Source organism: Trichechus manatus, unplaced genomic scaffold (assembly GCF_000243295.1).
Source record: "Trichechus manatus latirostris isolate Lorelei unplaced genomic scaffold, TriManLat1.0 scaffold00010, whole genome shotgun sequence".
NCBI lineage: Eukaryota > Metazoa > Chordata > Mammalia > Sirenia > Trichechidae > Trichechus > Trichechus manatus.
The window spans coordinates 25,975,480-25,991,395 of record NW_004443946.1 but is presented as its reverse complement, the minus strand read 5'-3'; the positions used below and the strand labels follow the sequence as shown (position 1 = coordinate 25,991,395).

At 39.0% G+C, this 15,916-nt stretch overlaps 1 protein-coding gene across 5 annotated transcripts in view; it reads right to left on the bottom strand.

Annotated features, from left to right (window-relative positions):
- Nucleotides 1–15,916, bottom strand: part of PSEN1 (presenilin 1) — a 75,011-nt gene that overhangs the window by 27,046 nt on the left and 32,049 nt on the right. For all 5 annotated transcript variants that reach the window (XM_023726352.1, XM_004371014.2, XM_023726353.1 and 2 more), the window contains 3 exons: nt 12,392–12,648; nt 8,912–9,053; nt 1,142–1,209 (listed from right to left, as the gene is read on the bottom strand). In XM_023726352.1, the coding sequence (XP_023582120.1) occupies nt 1,142–1,209; nt 8,912–9,053; nt 12,392–12,648 (467 nt within the window). The remainder of the gene's footprint in view (nt 1–1,141; nt 1,210–8,911; nt 9,054–12,391; nt 12,649–15,916) is intronic.

Genomic DNA, 15,916 nt, shown 5'->3' with positions numbered 1-15,916 from the left:
AACTCAAAAAGATGCCCTACATAACTGAGGAGAGAGCAAGAGCCCGATATAGAACAAACTTTGGGTTATGGATACTATACAGAGAGATGAGCCCTCTTCCCTTTGAAATTCCAAAATAAAGTAAATGTTAAAATTTCTGGACAATCTAGCTATTTGTATCAAGCATTTCAATATCCGAATTGATAGTACTCAATAAGTTTCCCTCCCTCATCCTGTTCCACAGTTGCCGTTTTTAGAGGAAACTACCATTACTAATTTCATGTGACTCCTTCCAGAGATAGTCTACATACATAATATATACATATGTGTATGTATATATATATATATATATATTAGACACAAATTATAGTATATTATATATACTGTTCTGTACCCTGGTGGTGCAAATGGTTAAATGCTCAACTGCTAACGGTTCGAACCCACCCAGCAACTTCGCAGGAGACAGACTTGGCAATCTGCTCCCACAAACATTATGGCCTAGAAAATCCTATGGAGCAGTTCTACTCTGTCACATGGGGTCTCTAGGATTTGGAATCGACTCGACAGCATCTAACAATAACAACAACCAGGATTTTTTCTCTTAACAATATTCATGGAGAACTTTCCATATCAGTACATCAGAGCTACCTGATTCTCTCTAATAAACTAGTTTTATACTGATAGACATTTAGCTTGATTCCATTCTTTTGTTATTAAAAACAATGTTGCAATGATTATCCCTGTAAATTACTGGGCTCTGGACACATGCATTTAAAATCTTAATGAATATGCCAAATTACTCTTGATAAAAGTTAAGCACAAATGTGTGAGTGTTTCTTTCCCTGCACCCTTGCCAGCTTATGATATTATCAAATTATTTGATCTCTGTAACCTGATGTATAGCTACAATTAGCATTTATCTTAACGAGGATTAAAATTAACTGCAGTCTTGAGTTCTTTTAGTTCCACTTATTATATGTAAGGACTACAATATTAATTTGTCTTAAATACCAAGTACAATCTATGTTTGGAAATAGTTATAACTTGATGGAAACAGTTAACTTAACAGTAATTTATTAACAAAGTAACTGCTTTAAGTGACAGTCACAGGGTCAACACAGAGTTAATTTCTCAAATACAGATCATATATTTCACCACTTACCCCAAATAAATGAATGAGAAAAAGAACAGCAACAGTAGAGATGAAATAATAAGCCAGGCATGGATAACCTGGGGGGAGGAAAAAAAAAAGAGTACCAATATAATTAACAGATTCCACAAACCTTAAAAAACGAAAATTTCTCACTTCAAAAACAGTGTATCTGTAAATGTTATGCTTTTCAAACGGCAGAAGAAAAAATGGCTTTGGAATCAGTGTATACCTATATGGAACTCTCTGGTGTTGAGTTATTTGTAATATAAAAATATGGTCATCTGTGATCAGTGATCGTACTGTTATAATTGTTTCGGGTCAGCATAACCACGCTCATCTATGATGGCGAACTTAATCGATGAAGTTGTGTATGTTCTGACTGTTCCACCTACCAGACGTTCCCCCGTCTCTCTCCCTCTCCTCTGGCCTCCCTATTCCTGGGACATGACAATATTGAAACTAGGTCAGTTAATAACCCTACAATGACCTCTAAGTTTTCAAGCTAAAGGACGAATCCCACGTCTCTCACCCTAAATCAAAAGCTAGAAATGATTAAGCTTACTGAGGAAGGCATCTGGAAAACTGAGACAGGCCGAAAGCTAGGCCTCCTGTGCCAGTTAGCCAAGTTGTGAATGCAAAGGAAAAGTTCTTGAAGGAAATTAAAAGTGTTACTCTAGTGAACACACAAATGATAAGAAAGTGCAACAACAGCCCTACTGCTGATACAGAGAAAGTTTTAGTGGTCTGGATAGAAGATGGAACCAACCACAAGATTTCCTTAAGCCAAAGCTTAATCCAGAGCAAGGCCCTAACTCTCCTCAATTCTATGAAGGCTGAGAGAGTTGAGGAAGCTACAGAAGAAACGTTTGAAGCTAGCAGAGGTTGGTTCATGAGGTTTAAAAAAAAGAAGCCATCTCTACAACACAAAAGTACAAGGTGAAGCAGCAAGTGCTGATGTAGAAGCTGCAGCAAGTTATCCAGATCTAGCTAAGATAACTGATGAAGGTGGGTACACTAAACAACAGATTTTCAATGTATATGAAACAGCCTTATATTGGAAGAAGATGCCATCTAGGACTTTCATAGCTAGAGAGAAGACAATGCCAGGCTTCAAAGCTTCAAAGGACAGGCTGACTCTTGTTAGGGGCTAATGCAGCTGGTGACTAAGTTGAAGCCAACGCTCCTTTACCATTCTGAATATCCTAGGGCCCTTAAGAATTACGCTAAATCTACTCTGCCTGTGCTGTTTAAATGGAACAATAAAGCCTGGATGACAGCACATCTGTTTACAACATGATTTACTGAATATTTTAAGCCCACTGTTGAGACCTACTGCTAGGAAAAAAAAATTCCTTTCAAAATATTACTACTCATTGACAATGTACCTGGTCACCAAAGAGCTCTGATGGAGATATGCAAGTAGATTAATGTTGTTTTCATGCCTGCTAACACAACAACCATTCTGTAGCCCATGGACAAGGAGTAATTCTGACTTTCACATCTTATTATTTAAGAAATACATTTCATAAGGCTACAGCTGCCATAGATAGTGATTCCTGTGATGGATCTGGGCCAAGGAAATTGAAACTCTTCTGGAAAGGATTCACCATTCTAGATGCCATTAAGAACATTCATGATTCATGGGAGGTGGTCAAAATATCAATATTAACAGGAGTTTAGAAGAACTTGATTCCAACCCTCATGGATGACTTTGAAGAGTTCAAGACTTCAGTGGAGGAAGTAACTGCAGATGTGCTAGAAATAGTAAGAGAACTATAAGTGGAGCCTGAAGATGTGACTGAATTGCTACAATTTCATGATAAAAATTTAATGGATAAGGAGTTGCTTCCTACGGATGAGCAAAGAAAGCTGTTTCTTGAGATGGAATTACTCCTGATGAAGATGCTGTGAACACTGTTGAAATGACAGCAAAGGATTTAGAATATCACATAAACTTAGTTGATAAAGCAACGGTAGGGTTTGAGAGGACTGACTCCAATTTTGAAAGAAGTCCTATTGTGGGTAAAACGCCATCAAACAGCATCGCATGCTACAGGGAAATCTTTTATGAATGGAAGAGTCAATCAATGCAGAAAACTTCATTGCTGTCTTATTTTAAGAAATTTTAAGAAACTGCCACAGCCACCCCAACCTTCAACAATCACCACCCTGATCAGCAGCCATCAAAATCGGATGCAAGACCCTCCACTAGCAAAAAGATTACAACTCACTGAAGGCTCAGATGATGGTTAGCATTTTTTAGCAATAAAGTTTTTTTTTAAAGTATGTATATTTTTTTAAAGACATAATGCTACTGCACACTTGACAGACTACAGTATAGTGTAAACATAAGTTTTATATACACTGGGAAACTCACTTTACTGCGGTGGTCTGGAACTGAACCCACAATGTCTTTGACGTATGCCTGCACATACTGGCTTAGGATCGCTATGAGTCGGAATCAAACTGACGGCATCGGGTTTGGTTTGGTTACTGGCTTAGTAAATTCACAAAAAAAGGCTGGGTTAATCTTTTACGAAGTCAAGGGGCCAAATATGTTAATTTGTTATTTTAATATGAATCTTTTTCTTAACTAGTGAGGTAATACACACACACATTTATCTACCAGTCTATTGATGTGTCTATTTATTGGCCAAGTATATTTCCTGCATAATTTCTATGGTCTTTTGACCATTTTCCTTATAGGATGTTCATAATTTTCTTAAGGATTTATAAATGCTCTTTATACGGTAAAAATATTAACTCCTTGCCTGCAACAACGGTTTAAGTATTTTCCTATTTCGGTTGGTCATTTATCTTATAATCTTCTGAATTACTGCATGAATTTGAAGCCTCTTCTGATGATGACAAAATAACGTCCCTCTTTTTTTAAGAAAACAGGACTTTCTCACTTTGTGAAAATCTCTAGTTCGGCTCTCCTGTGCTAAAGGCTCTGAAAGTAAGGGCTGCTGCTTCAAGGAATACAGTATCCCCTCCATACCCTGAACTATCCAGGCCAAAAATCATGTGACTTTAAAAAGTTATACTTCTAGCTATAATAAATGATATGTAATCATTAACTGCTTTTTCTGTTTCTACCTTCTTCTAGGTCTGTTTGGTTTTTTAGCTTCTTATACTTTCCATAGACATTGTACAACCAACCACTGACATGACAAATCCTCAGTGCTTACTTCCAAACAGGTCTTGGCAAGTTTCTGAACTTCTGACTCAAGAATTCCTTTTATTTTCTACTCAGAGTCGAAATAAACAACTTGTTCCTATAGGATTGGCTGTGCTTGCTAAGACTTGCACATTAAAAACTAAAAACAACTGAATAAGGAAGTATGGAATTCTGGCTTGAATATGAACTTTTTACACTGTCCTAAAAAGCATAATTAAAAGGTACACAAAGTGATGAGAAATATATCAAGACAAGTTCCAGGTAAGACGGAATAAGCATATTCTAGCCTATCTCTCCCACTAAATGCAACTATAAAACTGGGAGAGAATGCATGGAACAGCTAGCTGCGGATTCTGAAAGTAAATACAGGTCGATGGACCAGGGAAGAAGAACAGAATTAGAAGTGCCACCAAACCTACAGCGAGTTTACCATGTTTTTTCCTCCAGTATCCCCCAGCCTGACCTCAACACAACCTGAAACCTGGTATTAGTGAGAAATGAGAGTTCTAGGAAAAGCTCTCTAGTTGTGGCCTGAGGAACAGGAAAGGGGTCTCCTAATGCTCAGAGAGAGTGTGGAAATTCCATTTTTCCTTTTTTTTCTTTTCTCCATTCTCTCACACCCAGTCCCCAAATGATCCTGTGGTGACAACAATGGGGGCAGCAGGAGCCTAAAATTCAGAGGGAGGAGAACTTTCCTCTCTGATAGAGGAGCTGTAGTCCTCCGAGAGTGGGTCCGATAGCCATTTATTTCTCTCCCTGTCCTCCCGCCACTTGGTCCCTGCCTCAGTTCCCCATCTGTAAAAGTGGGATAATAGCAAGGCCTACCTCATAGAGCTGGTGTGACAATTAAATGAAACAAGGCATGCAAAGTGCTTAGAACAGTGTCTGGTGCAAAGTAAGTGCTAAGTAAGCGTAATCAACTACTATTATTGTTAATATTATCAACAAAGAAATGAGGGATGCTGGTACAGGGTCTATATTTAAAGAGGGAAAAGAGACAAGATAGTAGCTGGGTCAAGTAATAGCTTTTGTTGGGAGAGAAGGAGAAAGGAGAAAGGCATCTGGGGAAGACCTACTATGTGTCAGGCACTGTGCCAGCCACATTACACTATTTCATTTAATCCTCACAAGGAAGATACAATGAACTTAACTATTATCGTTCCTTTTTTTATCTCATTAATGTGCACTGATGTTTACCTGTGTTTTATTGACTATGCAAAGGCATTCCACTGTGTGCATCATAACAAATTATGGATAACACTGGAAACGGTGGGAATTCCAGAACACTTAATTGTGCTCATGCGGAACCTGTACATAGACCAAGAAGCAGTTGTTTGAACACAAGGGGATACTGTGTTGTTTAAAATCAGGAAACATGAGCATCAGGGTTGTATCCTTTCACTGTACTTATTCAATCTGTATGCTAAGCAAATAATCCGAGAAGCTGGATTATACGAAGAACGTGGCATCAGGATTGAAGGAAGACTCACTAACAACCTGAGATATGCAGATGACACAACCTTGCTTGCTGAAAGCAAAGAGAACTTGAAGCACTTACTGATGAAGATCAAAGACTATAGCCTTCAGTATGGATTACACCTCAACATAAAGAAAACAAATATCCTCACAGATGGACCAATAAGCAACATCACGATTGTCATGGATTGAACTGTGTCCCCCAAAAATGTGTGTTAACTTGGCTAGGCCATGATTCCCAGTATTGTGTGACTGTCCACCATTTTGTCATCTGATGTGACTTTCCTACGTGTTGTAAATCCTACCTCTATGATGTTACTGAGGCAGGATTATATTAACAAGGCAGGACTCAATCTACAAGATTAGGTTGTGTCTTAAATCAATCTCTTTTTAGATATAAAAGAGAGAAGGAAGCAGAGAGACAGGGGGAACTCATACTACCAAGAAAGCAGCGCCAGGAGCAGAATGCGTCCTTTGGACCCGGGGTTCTTATACAGAGAAGCTTCTAGACCAAGGGAAGACTGATGACAAGGACCTTCCTCCAGAGCTGACAGAGAAAGCCTTCCCCTGGAGAGGGTGGGGTGCCCTGAATTCAGACTTCTAGACTACTAGACTGTGAGAGAATAAACTTGTTTGTTAAAGCCATCCACTCGTGGTATTTGTGTAATAGCAAATACTAGATAACCAAGACAATGATAAATGGAGGAAAGTTTGAAGTTGTCAAGGATTTCATTTTATGTAGATTCACAATCAACAACTACGGAAGCAGTAGTTAAGAAATCAAATGACGTATTGCATTGGGCAAATCTGCTGCAAAAGACCTCTTTAAAGCATTGAAAAGCAGAGACATCACTTTGAGGACTAAGGTGTGCCTGACTCAAGCCATGATATTTTCAATCACCTCATATACATGCAAAAGCTGGACAATGAATAAAAGACTGTAGAAGAATCGATGCCTTTAAACTACAGTCAGCAAAAAAAAAAAGAAGACCCTCGACGAGATGGACTGACACAGTGGCTGCAACAATGAGCTTAAACATAGGAACAATTGTAAGGATGGCACAGAACGGGCAGTGTTTCGTTCTGTTGTACATAGGGTCACTGAGTTGGAACTGACTGGATGGCACCTAACAACAACAATGTGCACAGAGAAGTAACCTGCCAGTGTCACAAGCCAGAAAATGATCAATCCAGGAAGTAAATATAGATCTGTTTGGCTCCAAAGTTTGTCCTCTACATGTCACCGCCCAAGATTGGGAAAACCCATACATGCTTCAAAGCAGAGAAAAGGAGAGGCAGTTTAAAAGATGGTGCTTTCTCTTTTATGGAAACATAGAGAAATTAAATAATTTCCTAAGGTCACTAGGAAACAGAACTCAGGTAACAATCGAGTCCAGAGTTCCAAACATCCAATTACACAGGCATTTTGTAAAGAAAAAGCAAGAAATCTGGAAGTAAATTCTAGATTACAAAAAAGGAAAGCAAAAGTCCACCTCCTCAATAAAATCTAAAAAAGAAACAGAAGAACAAAGTAGTATATAATTTAGATAAAGGTCACAAAGTGATCTAATAAAGTGGAAAAATGGAACTGGCAGGTAAACACATGCAGACAAAATATATATGGTGAGAAAAAAGGACAAAGAAAAATAAGTCACGGGCATATTTAAAATGGGGGGAGGGCAAAGCTTCCTAGCAGGGTTCACTTCACTTGCTCTTTGGCTTTCTGAGTGTTGATGACTACCTGTCAACATACACACCTTTCATCTTCCGTGTTCTCCATGTGCTGACTAATGCCAGACTACAGATGATCATCACTTAGATTAACACCTCCACCCACTCCAAGGTTCAACAAATAGCAAGGTTAAACTCTGTAATTTTAGAGCTTGTCAGCAATGAAAAGATATTCAATTTTACTAGTAATCAACTAAATGCAACTTTACACATTCTGTTTTGCCTACAAAAATTAGCACAGATTAAAAAATTTTTCATTGCTGCTGCAGACGGGTAAGACAGATACTCTCATTCACTATTGGTGTTAAATATAAATTGATACAACCTTTTTGAAAAAGGAATTTTGCATATCAAGAGTTAAAAACATGTCAATAATTTGCCCCAGGAATTCCATGTCTAGGATTTTACCCTAAGGAAATAATTTGAAAAATTAAAAAAGCTCTATGCATAAAGACATTCATTGTTTTTTATAATAGTGAAAAGCTGGAAACAACTTAAATGTGGAACATTAGGGGAAATAAATCACAATACACCCATTGAGTCAAGTATCATGTAGCCTCTAGAAATATTTCCTAAGAATTTATAACATGGAAAAATGCTTATGCCAAAGTAAAAGTTAAGATAACACCCTGATCGTATGTTTTAACTATGTTAAAAAAATACAGAAATAAATACTAGAAGGAAATAGAGTAGACTCTAGTATTTGGAAAGTGAAATTTCTATAATTTAAGAACGACCCTAAAGGTCCATGACTTATAATTAATTTATAATTTTTCTGGGGCATAAGTTTGAAACATGTGCCAGGTAGCTGAATGACTAAAATTCAGGAGTGAGTCACTTAGCTAGAGAACGACCTGGGGAGGAGGGTCTGGGAGTGTGGGTAGGTCTATGTCTTCCCTATACAACGTACCCTGTCCCAATTTTCCAAGAAAGGAAAAGATTACTGCTGTTGCAGGAGAGACGGTGAAGGAATAGATGGCTTCCAGTTTAGAAATAGGAAGATGGCCAGTCACCAACAATTTCAACACCAGCATCTGAAGGTGGATTTATTGTTCTGTACTCAAATACGAAAATCCTGATTTTTTTAGTTATACCTCATTTTATGGGGAAAATTATATCCTATGAAAAGATTATGATATATTCCTCTGGAATGTCATAAGTGTATCGCAAACCAAAATGTTAAAACCGCTTAGACTGTGATGGTATGTGAAAATTCCTGGTTTTCATTTATACAAAATGATCCGCAATAATGGGGGAAAAAACTAAAAATTAACTTAGCTCTAGAATATAAGACTTCTTTATTTACTAGACCAAATAAGTTATGCAACAGAAAAACCCAACCATAATATGAACAGGGTGGAAATCAAAGCTCTCTTGTGTCTCACGCTCACCTTATAGCACCTGTATTTGTACAGAACCACCAGGAGGATAGTCATGACAACAATGACACTGATCATGATGGCGGCATTCAGAATCGAGTGCAGGGCTCTTTGGCCCACAGTTTCGGTGTCTTCTGTGAATGGAGTATAGATTCTATAATGAAACAAAACATAAAGCCTCAGGTAAGTGTTAAATGCATATTCCAAACCACATACTCCCTTCCAACACCAGAGTTCTGTTTTTCCTTGATTCAACTAATATCTTGTAAGTCACTTTTTTCTAGTCAAGAATTTTTAACTTAAAAAAAAACAGCTATACTCTAAAATAGTTGTTTCAAAATACAAGGAACTATCTAAAATACTGAGAAGTGGACTTACACGTGAGCCAGACACTGGCTCCATCTAGTGGATGCTTTATATTGAAATAATTACCTCATCGAATGTTCTCTCTCCACAGCTTACTGGTAATTTGTTGAAGAACCACATTCTGCCACATAAACTACCTAGGCTACAAGTTGTTGTCAGAGGAAGATAATATGGCTTATAATTATTGTCCTTCATCTGTAGGGCGACTGCAAATGGAGTTGTCTTGAGATGATGCCCCATGTCCATCTTTCCCTTGTTTCTTATTCATTTAAAAACACTTTCATTCCAGGTGTCAGTGTTATCAGCTAAAATACTTCATTTCTTTTTCTTTTTTTTTAAATAATTTATTGTTTTAGGTAAAAGTTTACATAGTAAATTAGGTTCCCATTTAACAATTTTTATTTATCTAGCTTCCCTGCCCCTCCTTGCCTTTTCATCTTTGCTTTAGGGTAAATGTTGACCATTTGGTCTCATATAATGGATTGTTTAAAGGAGCACATTCCTCACAGGTGATAATGCTTATTTTATAAACCAATCTATTATTTGGCTGAAAGGTGACCTCTGGGAGTGGCTTCAGTTCTAAGTGCAAAGCGTATCTTAGTCCGGGGCTTCCTCTAGTCTCTATCAGTCCAGTAAGTCTAGTCTTTTTTAGGAACATGAATTTTGTTCTGCATTTTTCTCCCATTCTATTCCTTCTATTGTGTCACTGGTCAGAGGTAGCCAGGCACCACCTAGTTCTTCTGGTCTCAGGCTAGAAGAGATAGTGGTTTGTGTGGGCTTATTAGTCCTGTGGACTAAAGTCTCTGGTTTCCTTCATTCTCTCTGGCTCCAGACAAGGAGAGACCAATAGTTGTACCTCAGATGGCCACTCACAAGCTTTTAAGACCACACATGTTACTCACCAAAGTAGGATGCAGAACATTATCTTTACGAACTATGTTATGCCAATTGACTGAGCTGTCCCACGAGACTATGGTCCCAAGCCTAAGACTTCATTTCTGACTCTCTTATAGTTAGAGACCATGAGACTAAGTACAGGTCAATGAGATATAAGAAGATATGTTGTGAGGAACTTCTAGTAAAGGAGTTGATTCTGCTGAGAGGCATGTCCTATGTCCTTCTCTCCCCAACTCTTTTCCCCTTCCTGCTGTTTGGAATAAAGGCTAGGTTCCAGCAGCCACACCTGACCCTGAGGTAATCTACAGGATAGAAGCCAAAGAAGAAAGAAAGAAGGAGCCTGGGCCTTGAGAACTATGAAGCTGCCATACCAATCTGGACTGCCTACCTCCGCACTTCTCTGTAGGTGAGACATAAAATGTATGTATCATTTAAATCGGTTATTTTGATCTTCTGTAACTTTTTCTGTAAAGGGCCAGAGAGTAAATACTTGAAGCTTTGTGAGCCACATAGTCTCTGTTGCAGCTACTGTACCACACAGTCTCTGTTCGGGCTACTGTACTGTCACTGTAGTATGAAAGCAGTCATAGGTAATACATAAATGAACTGGCATGATTGTGTTCAAATAAAGCTTTATTTACAAAAACAGGTTGTGTGCCGGATTTGGCCGGCAAGCTATAGCTTGCCAATCCCTGTTCTATAATGTGTAGCCAAATCTAGCCCTGACTTATACAGATAATATTCCCTTTTGGTGACTGTCTCTAACCCCTGTCCTTCAATCATTGCCTCAGTCCTTCTCCCAAAAGTTTAAAAGCTTAGCTTTCAGAATACCACACAGTTTTTTGGACACTTCCCAATTTCAAATTCTAAATCTCACTTCAAACTCTTCTTTGAGGCCCATGAGAGTTCTAGAGACAGAACCAGATGACATCTGAATCAAAGCATTTTTCTTACAGACAAAAGGTTGACACTGGTGGTACCAGGGAATGTACACAACAGCCCTCTAGGAGTTCAGAGTGCCAGCTTGCATTAATTATTTCTCCTTTCATTTAACAACTTTTTAACCAAGCATTTATGATATGCCTGGCTCTGGAGATAAAGTGCCCTAACAAAACTTACAGTACAGAAGGAAACCAGGCATTAAATAATGTAAATAAATGTTATCTGCAAATTGTGACAAGTGAAAAAGAGTAGGTTGCTATAAGAAAAAATACCAGGAAGGACCTAATTCAATTAGGAAGATCAGGAAAGTTATCTTTGAGGACCTAACATTTAAGCCAAAATGGGAATATCACAGGAATTAATCCAGCAAAGAGTTACAAAAGGAAAGAACATTCTAAGCAGAACAATGAGCCCAATGGCACTGAGGTAGAAAAGATCACTACTCAATTCTTTACCTGCTCAATTCCAAATAAACCTAGGTCTATCTAGTGATACCATACAGGAAAAATAACTGTGCATTAACCCTTCAGGAGCAAGGAAGAATGAAGAAAACAAGGGAAAGATTAGTCCGAAGGACTAATGGACCACAACCACCACGGCCTCCACCAGACTGAGTCCAGAACAACTAGATGGTGTCCGGCTACCACCACTGACTGCTCTGACCGGGATCACAACAGAGGGTCCCAGACAGAGCTGGAGAAAAACGTAGAACAAAATTCTAACACACACAAAAAAAAACCAGACTTACCGGCCTGACAGACTGGAGAAACCCCGAGAGTATGGCCCCCGGATACCCTTTCAGCTCAGTAATGAAGTTACTCCCAAGGTTCACTGTTCAGCCAAAGATTAGACAGTCCCATAAAACAAAACGAGACTAATGGGGCACAACAGTCCAGGGACAAGGACTAGAAGGCAGGAGGGGACAGGAAAGCTGGTAATAGGGAACCCAAGGTCGAGAAGGGAGAGTGTTGACATGTCATGGGGTTGTTAATCAATGTCATGAAATAATATGTGTACTAACTGTTTAATGAGAAACTACTTGTTCTGTAAACCTTCATCTAAAGTACAATAAAAAAAAATAAAAATAACTGCACCCTTCATTATCTCCCCTCAAGACATCAAGTAAAAAATAATTCCTCGCTCTCTCAACTGCTTCTGGCCATCAGAGATGACAGACTCTAGAGCTTTCATGTCCCTTCAGTGCAGAGGCCTTCAAGGTGATGGTGACATGCTTTGAAGAAAACCACACTGGCCTTAAGAATAATAAAACAAAATGCTCATACATACAGCTGCCCATCCTTGCGGGTATAAAAGCTGACTGATTTGATGGTAGCCACAACTACCACCATGCAGAGAGTCACTGGAACAAACAGCATGATCACATGTTTGGCACCATATTTCAATGTCAGCTCCTCATCTTCTTCTTCATCTTGTTCCACCACCTGCTGTGTGTTACCCTGGGGTCGTCCATTAGATAATGGCTCAGGGTTGCCATGCCGTCTCCTTTCAATGTGCTCATGACGCTGCCGTTCTCTACTGTCATTCTAAAAACACAAGAAACACTTTTTCAGTAAGTCAGACTCTCAGGAGAATTAGGGTATTCTATATCAAAAACAGAAAATGTAACAATTAGACCTGGGATTAACAACAGGCCCATCAATACTTGAGTTCTAAAACCTTGAGGCAACAAAGAACCCACTTAAAGGAAGCGTGCAGTTTAAAAGTCCAGATGGTTCCCATTTATTCTGTGGAGGCACTCATGTCCTCCTTTTCACCTGGGTCTTAGCTTACCTCACTTTCTCAACCTAATACAATTCCACTCATCCTTTGATGCTTGCCTTAAATACTGACTCCTCACAAAACCTTCTTTACTTGCTGCAACTGCAAGCAGAGTAATCTCATCTTTTTAAAATTCATAAAGTGCTATCTACCTGCAGTCTCACACCAGTTAAACAAGGAACTGTCTTACCTTCATCATTAATAACACTTTAAAATCCTTGCAGTGATGTACTAGGGCTCTCTCCGTATTATTTCTTACAATTGCATATGAATTTACATTTACTTCAAAATTATTTTTCAATAAAAAAAAGAAAAAATTCTCGCAGAGAGAAACTATGCCTTCAGCAATTCTGATGGCCCATATCACTACCCAGCCCCTACTATGCCCAGCACAGAGTAAGGGAACCACAAATAGTTGACGAATTACTGAATGAAGAAATCTGAACCTTTCTTAAATTCTACTTTCCTCAGACCCGTAATCCAAACACCGTTTTGTTACTTTATCTTGGTTTTATCTTCTCCTAAATTTCAAGTTCAGCCTCTTTTTTGGTATTAGTACTCATATCTTAAAACTCAGTTTTTATAAAGGGTAAAATGGGTAATAAGAGCAATAACAACAATAAAAATAATAGACAACAGGAAAAAAAACAGTAACAGTCACACCTCCTTCTCCTCTCTTTAAGTAAATGGAGATGAAAGTAGATGACAGTCACTGTTAGATGTAATTAACCTGGTTGAGACAGAATTCTCTTCTCTTCTTTCATTAGGAAGGTCAATGGAGAACACTCCGCTCCCATGCCTCATCTTTGACTAGAGTATAAGTATTACTTAGATTATTATTACTATTACTTATAAATACATAATACATTTAATAGGGATGACTGCAATGTATCAGGGACTGTGATATGTGTTTTACATTAATTCTCACAGCCACAACATTAGCATCATTTCACAGATGAGGAAACAGCCACGGCTAGTAAGTGTTTCAGACAGGGTTTGAATCCAAGTCTGCCTGACTCCAGAAATCAAGTTTTTAAATGTGCTGTTCACAAAACAACGTGGGAGCTCTGTAGTGTAGACTCCCTGGGGGCTGAGAGTTCTCTTTCATTTTATTTTCAATTTACTCATCCCACAAGTAATTATCAAAACTCTACTATATTCTAGGTACTCTGCAGAAATTTCTAAGATCTAGAATACTGAAATGAGTAAGATCTAGACAGACCCTGTCCTTAAAAAGTTCGTAAGTTAGCTTTAATATATGATAAATATCATATTAGAGATATGAATAAAGTGCTACAGGAAGTGATTAATTTTGTGTGGTCAAGAAAGGCAGCATAAAAGATAATGACTCTTGAGCAGGACCTACAAGACTGAACGGAGGGTGAATGGGCTCCATGCAGAAACAGCAACATGAACAGAGGCACAGAGGTGTAAAAGAGAAGAGCAAGGCCCATTTAGAAAACTACTTCTGAGGTGGCTGGAGAACAGGGTTTGCCAGGGATGGTAGCAAGGAAGAAGGTTTGGAATTAGTTGTAAAGAGCCTTGTCTGCCATGCCAAGACTTTAGACTTTATCCTCTAGGCAAGAGAAAGCAATAAAAACTGTTAAGGTTGAGGAAGTGACACAATCAGATTGTTTCACTTTTAAGACACTTGAAAGAATGGTGATGAAAAATATTAAATGTATGAGAAAGATATTTGAGAGGTGGAACTGACAGGGCTTTGTGGCAAATGACATGTAAGCAGTCAGGAAGGAGTCAAGGATGACTCTTACTGCTTGTTCTCACTGGGACAGACACTCTGGATACAGATTTGCCTTCCCTGCACCCAATGCCTCTTCCAAAACTACCATCCATGGACTTACAGAATGCCATATCCATTGTCATGGTATCCCACACAGCATCGCCCTGGATCAAGGGACTGACTTCACAGCAAATGAAGTGTGCCAATGGGTCCATGCTCATGGAATTCACTGGTCTTACCATGTTCCCCATCATCCTGAAGCAGCTGCTTGATAGACCGATGGAATGGCCTTCTAAAGACATAATTACGGTACCAGTTGGGTGGCAACACTTTGCAGGGTTGGGGTAATGTTCTCCAGGAGGCTGTATATGCTCTAAACTGGCATCCAATATATGGTGCTGTTTCTCTCATAGCCATGATTCACGGTTCCAGGAATCAAGGGGTAGAGATGGGAGTGGCACCACTCACTATTAACCCTCATACTATCTACTCTGCAACATTTTTGCTTCCTATCCCTGAGACGCTATGCTCTGCAGGCCTAGAGGTCTTAGTTCCAAAGGGAGGAAATCTCCCACCTGGAAACACAACATAGATTCCACTGAACTGGAAGTTAAAAATGCCACCCCTCCACGTTGGGTTCCTCATGTCTCTGGACCACAGGCAAAGAAGGGAGTTACCATACTGGCTGGTGTGACTGATCCTGATTACCAAGAGGAAACTGGATTGATATTACACAATGGAGTTAAAGAAGAGTATGTCTGGAATGCAGGAGATCCCTTAGGGTGTCTCTTAGTACTACCCTGCCCTGTGATTAAAGTCAACGGAAAGCTACAGCAACCCATTTCTGACATGACTACTGATGGCCCAGACCCTTCAGAAATGAAGGTTTGGGTCACCCCACCAGGCAAAGAACCATGACCAGCTGAGGTGCTTGCTGAGAGTAAAGGGAATATGGTATGGGTGGTGGAAGAAGCAGTTACAACCATGTGACCAGCTGCAGTAACAAAGACTCTAACTGTAATGAGCATTTCTTCCTTGTATGTGTGCATCAAGTATTTTTGCTTTTTCCACTTACAAAATATAAGATGTAAACAGAGCTAGTGCGTTTTTGGTTGTATACATGTTAGTTTTATCATGTGAGGCACAAGTATGACTTTGTATCTATCTTTATTTAGAGACTGAATATGGTTTAAAGAGATGTGTACCAACAGATAGTCCCTGTGGGAGCAGGAGAAAAGTGGGGTGCAGAACTCAAATTCTAGTGAAAAGACCAGACTTAATGGTCTGACCGA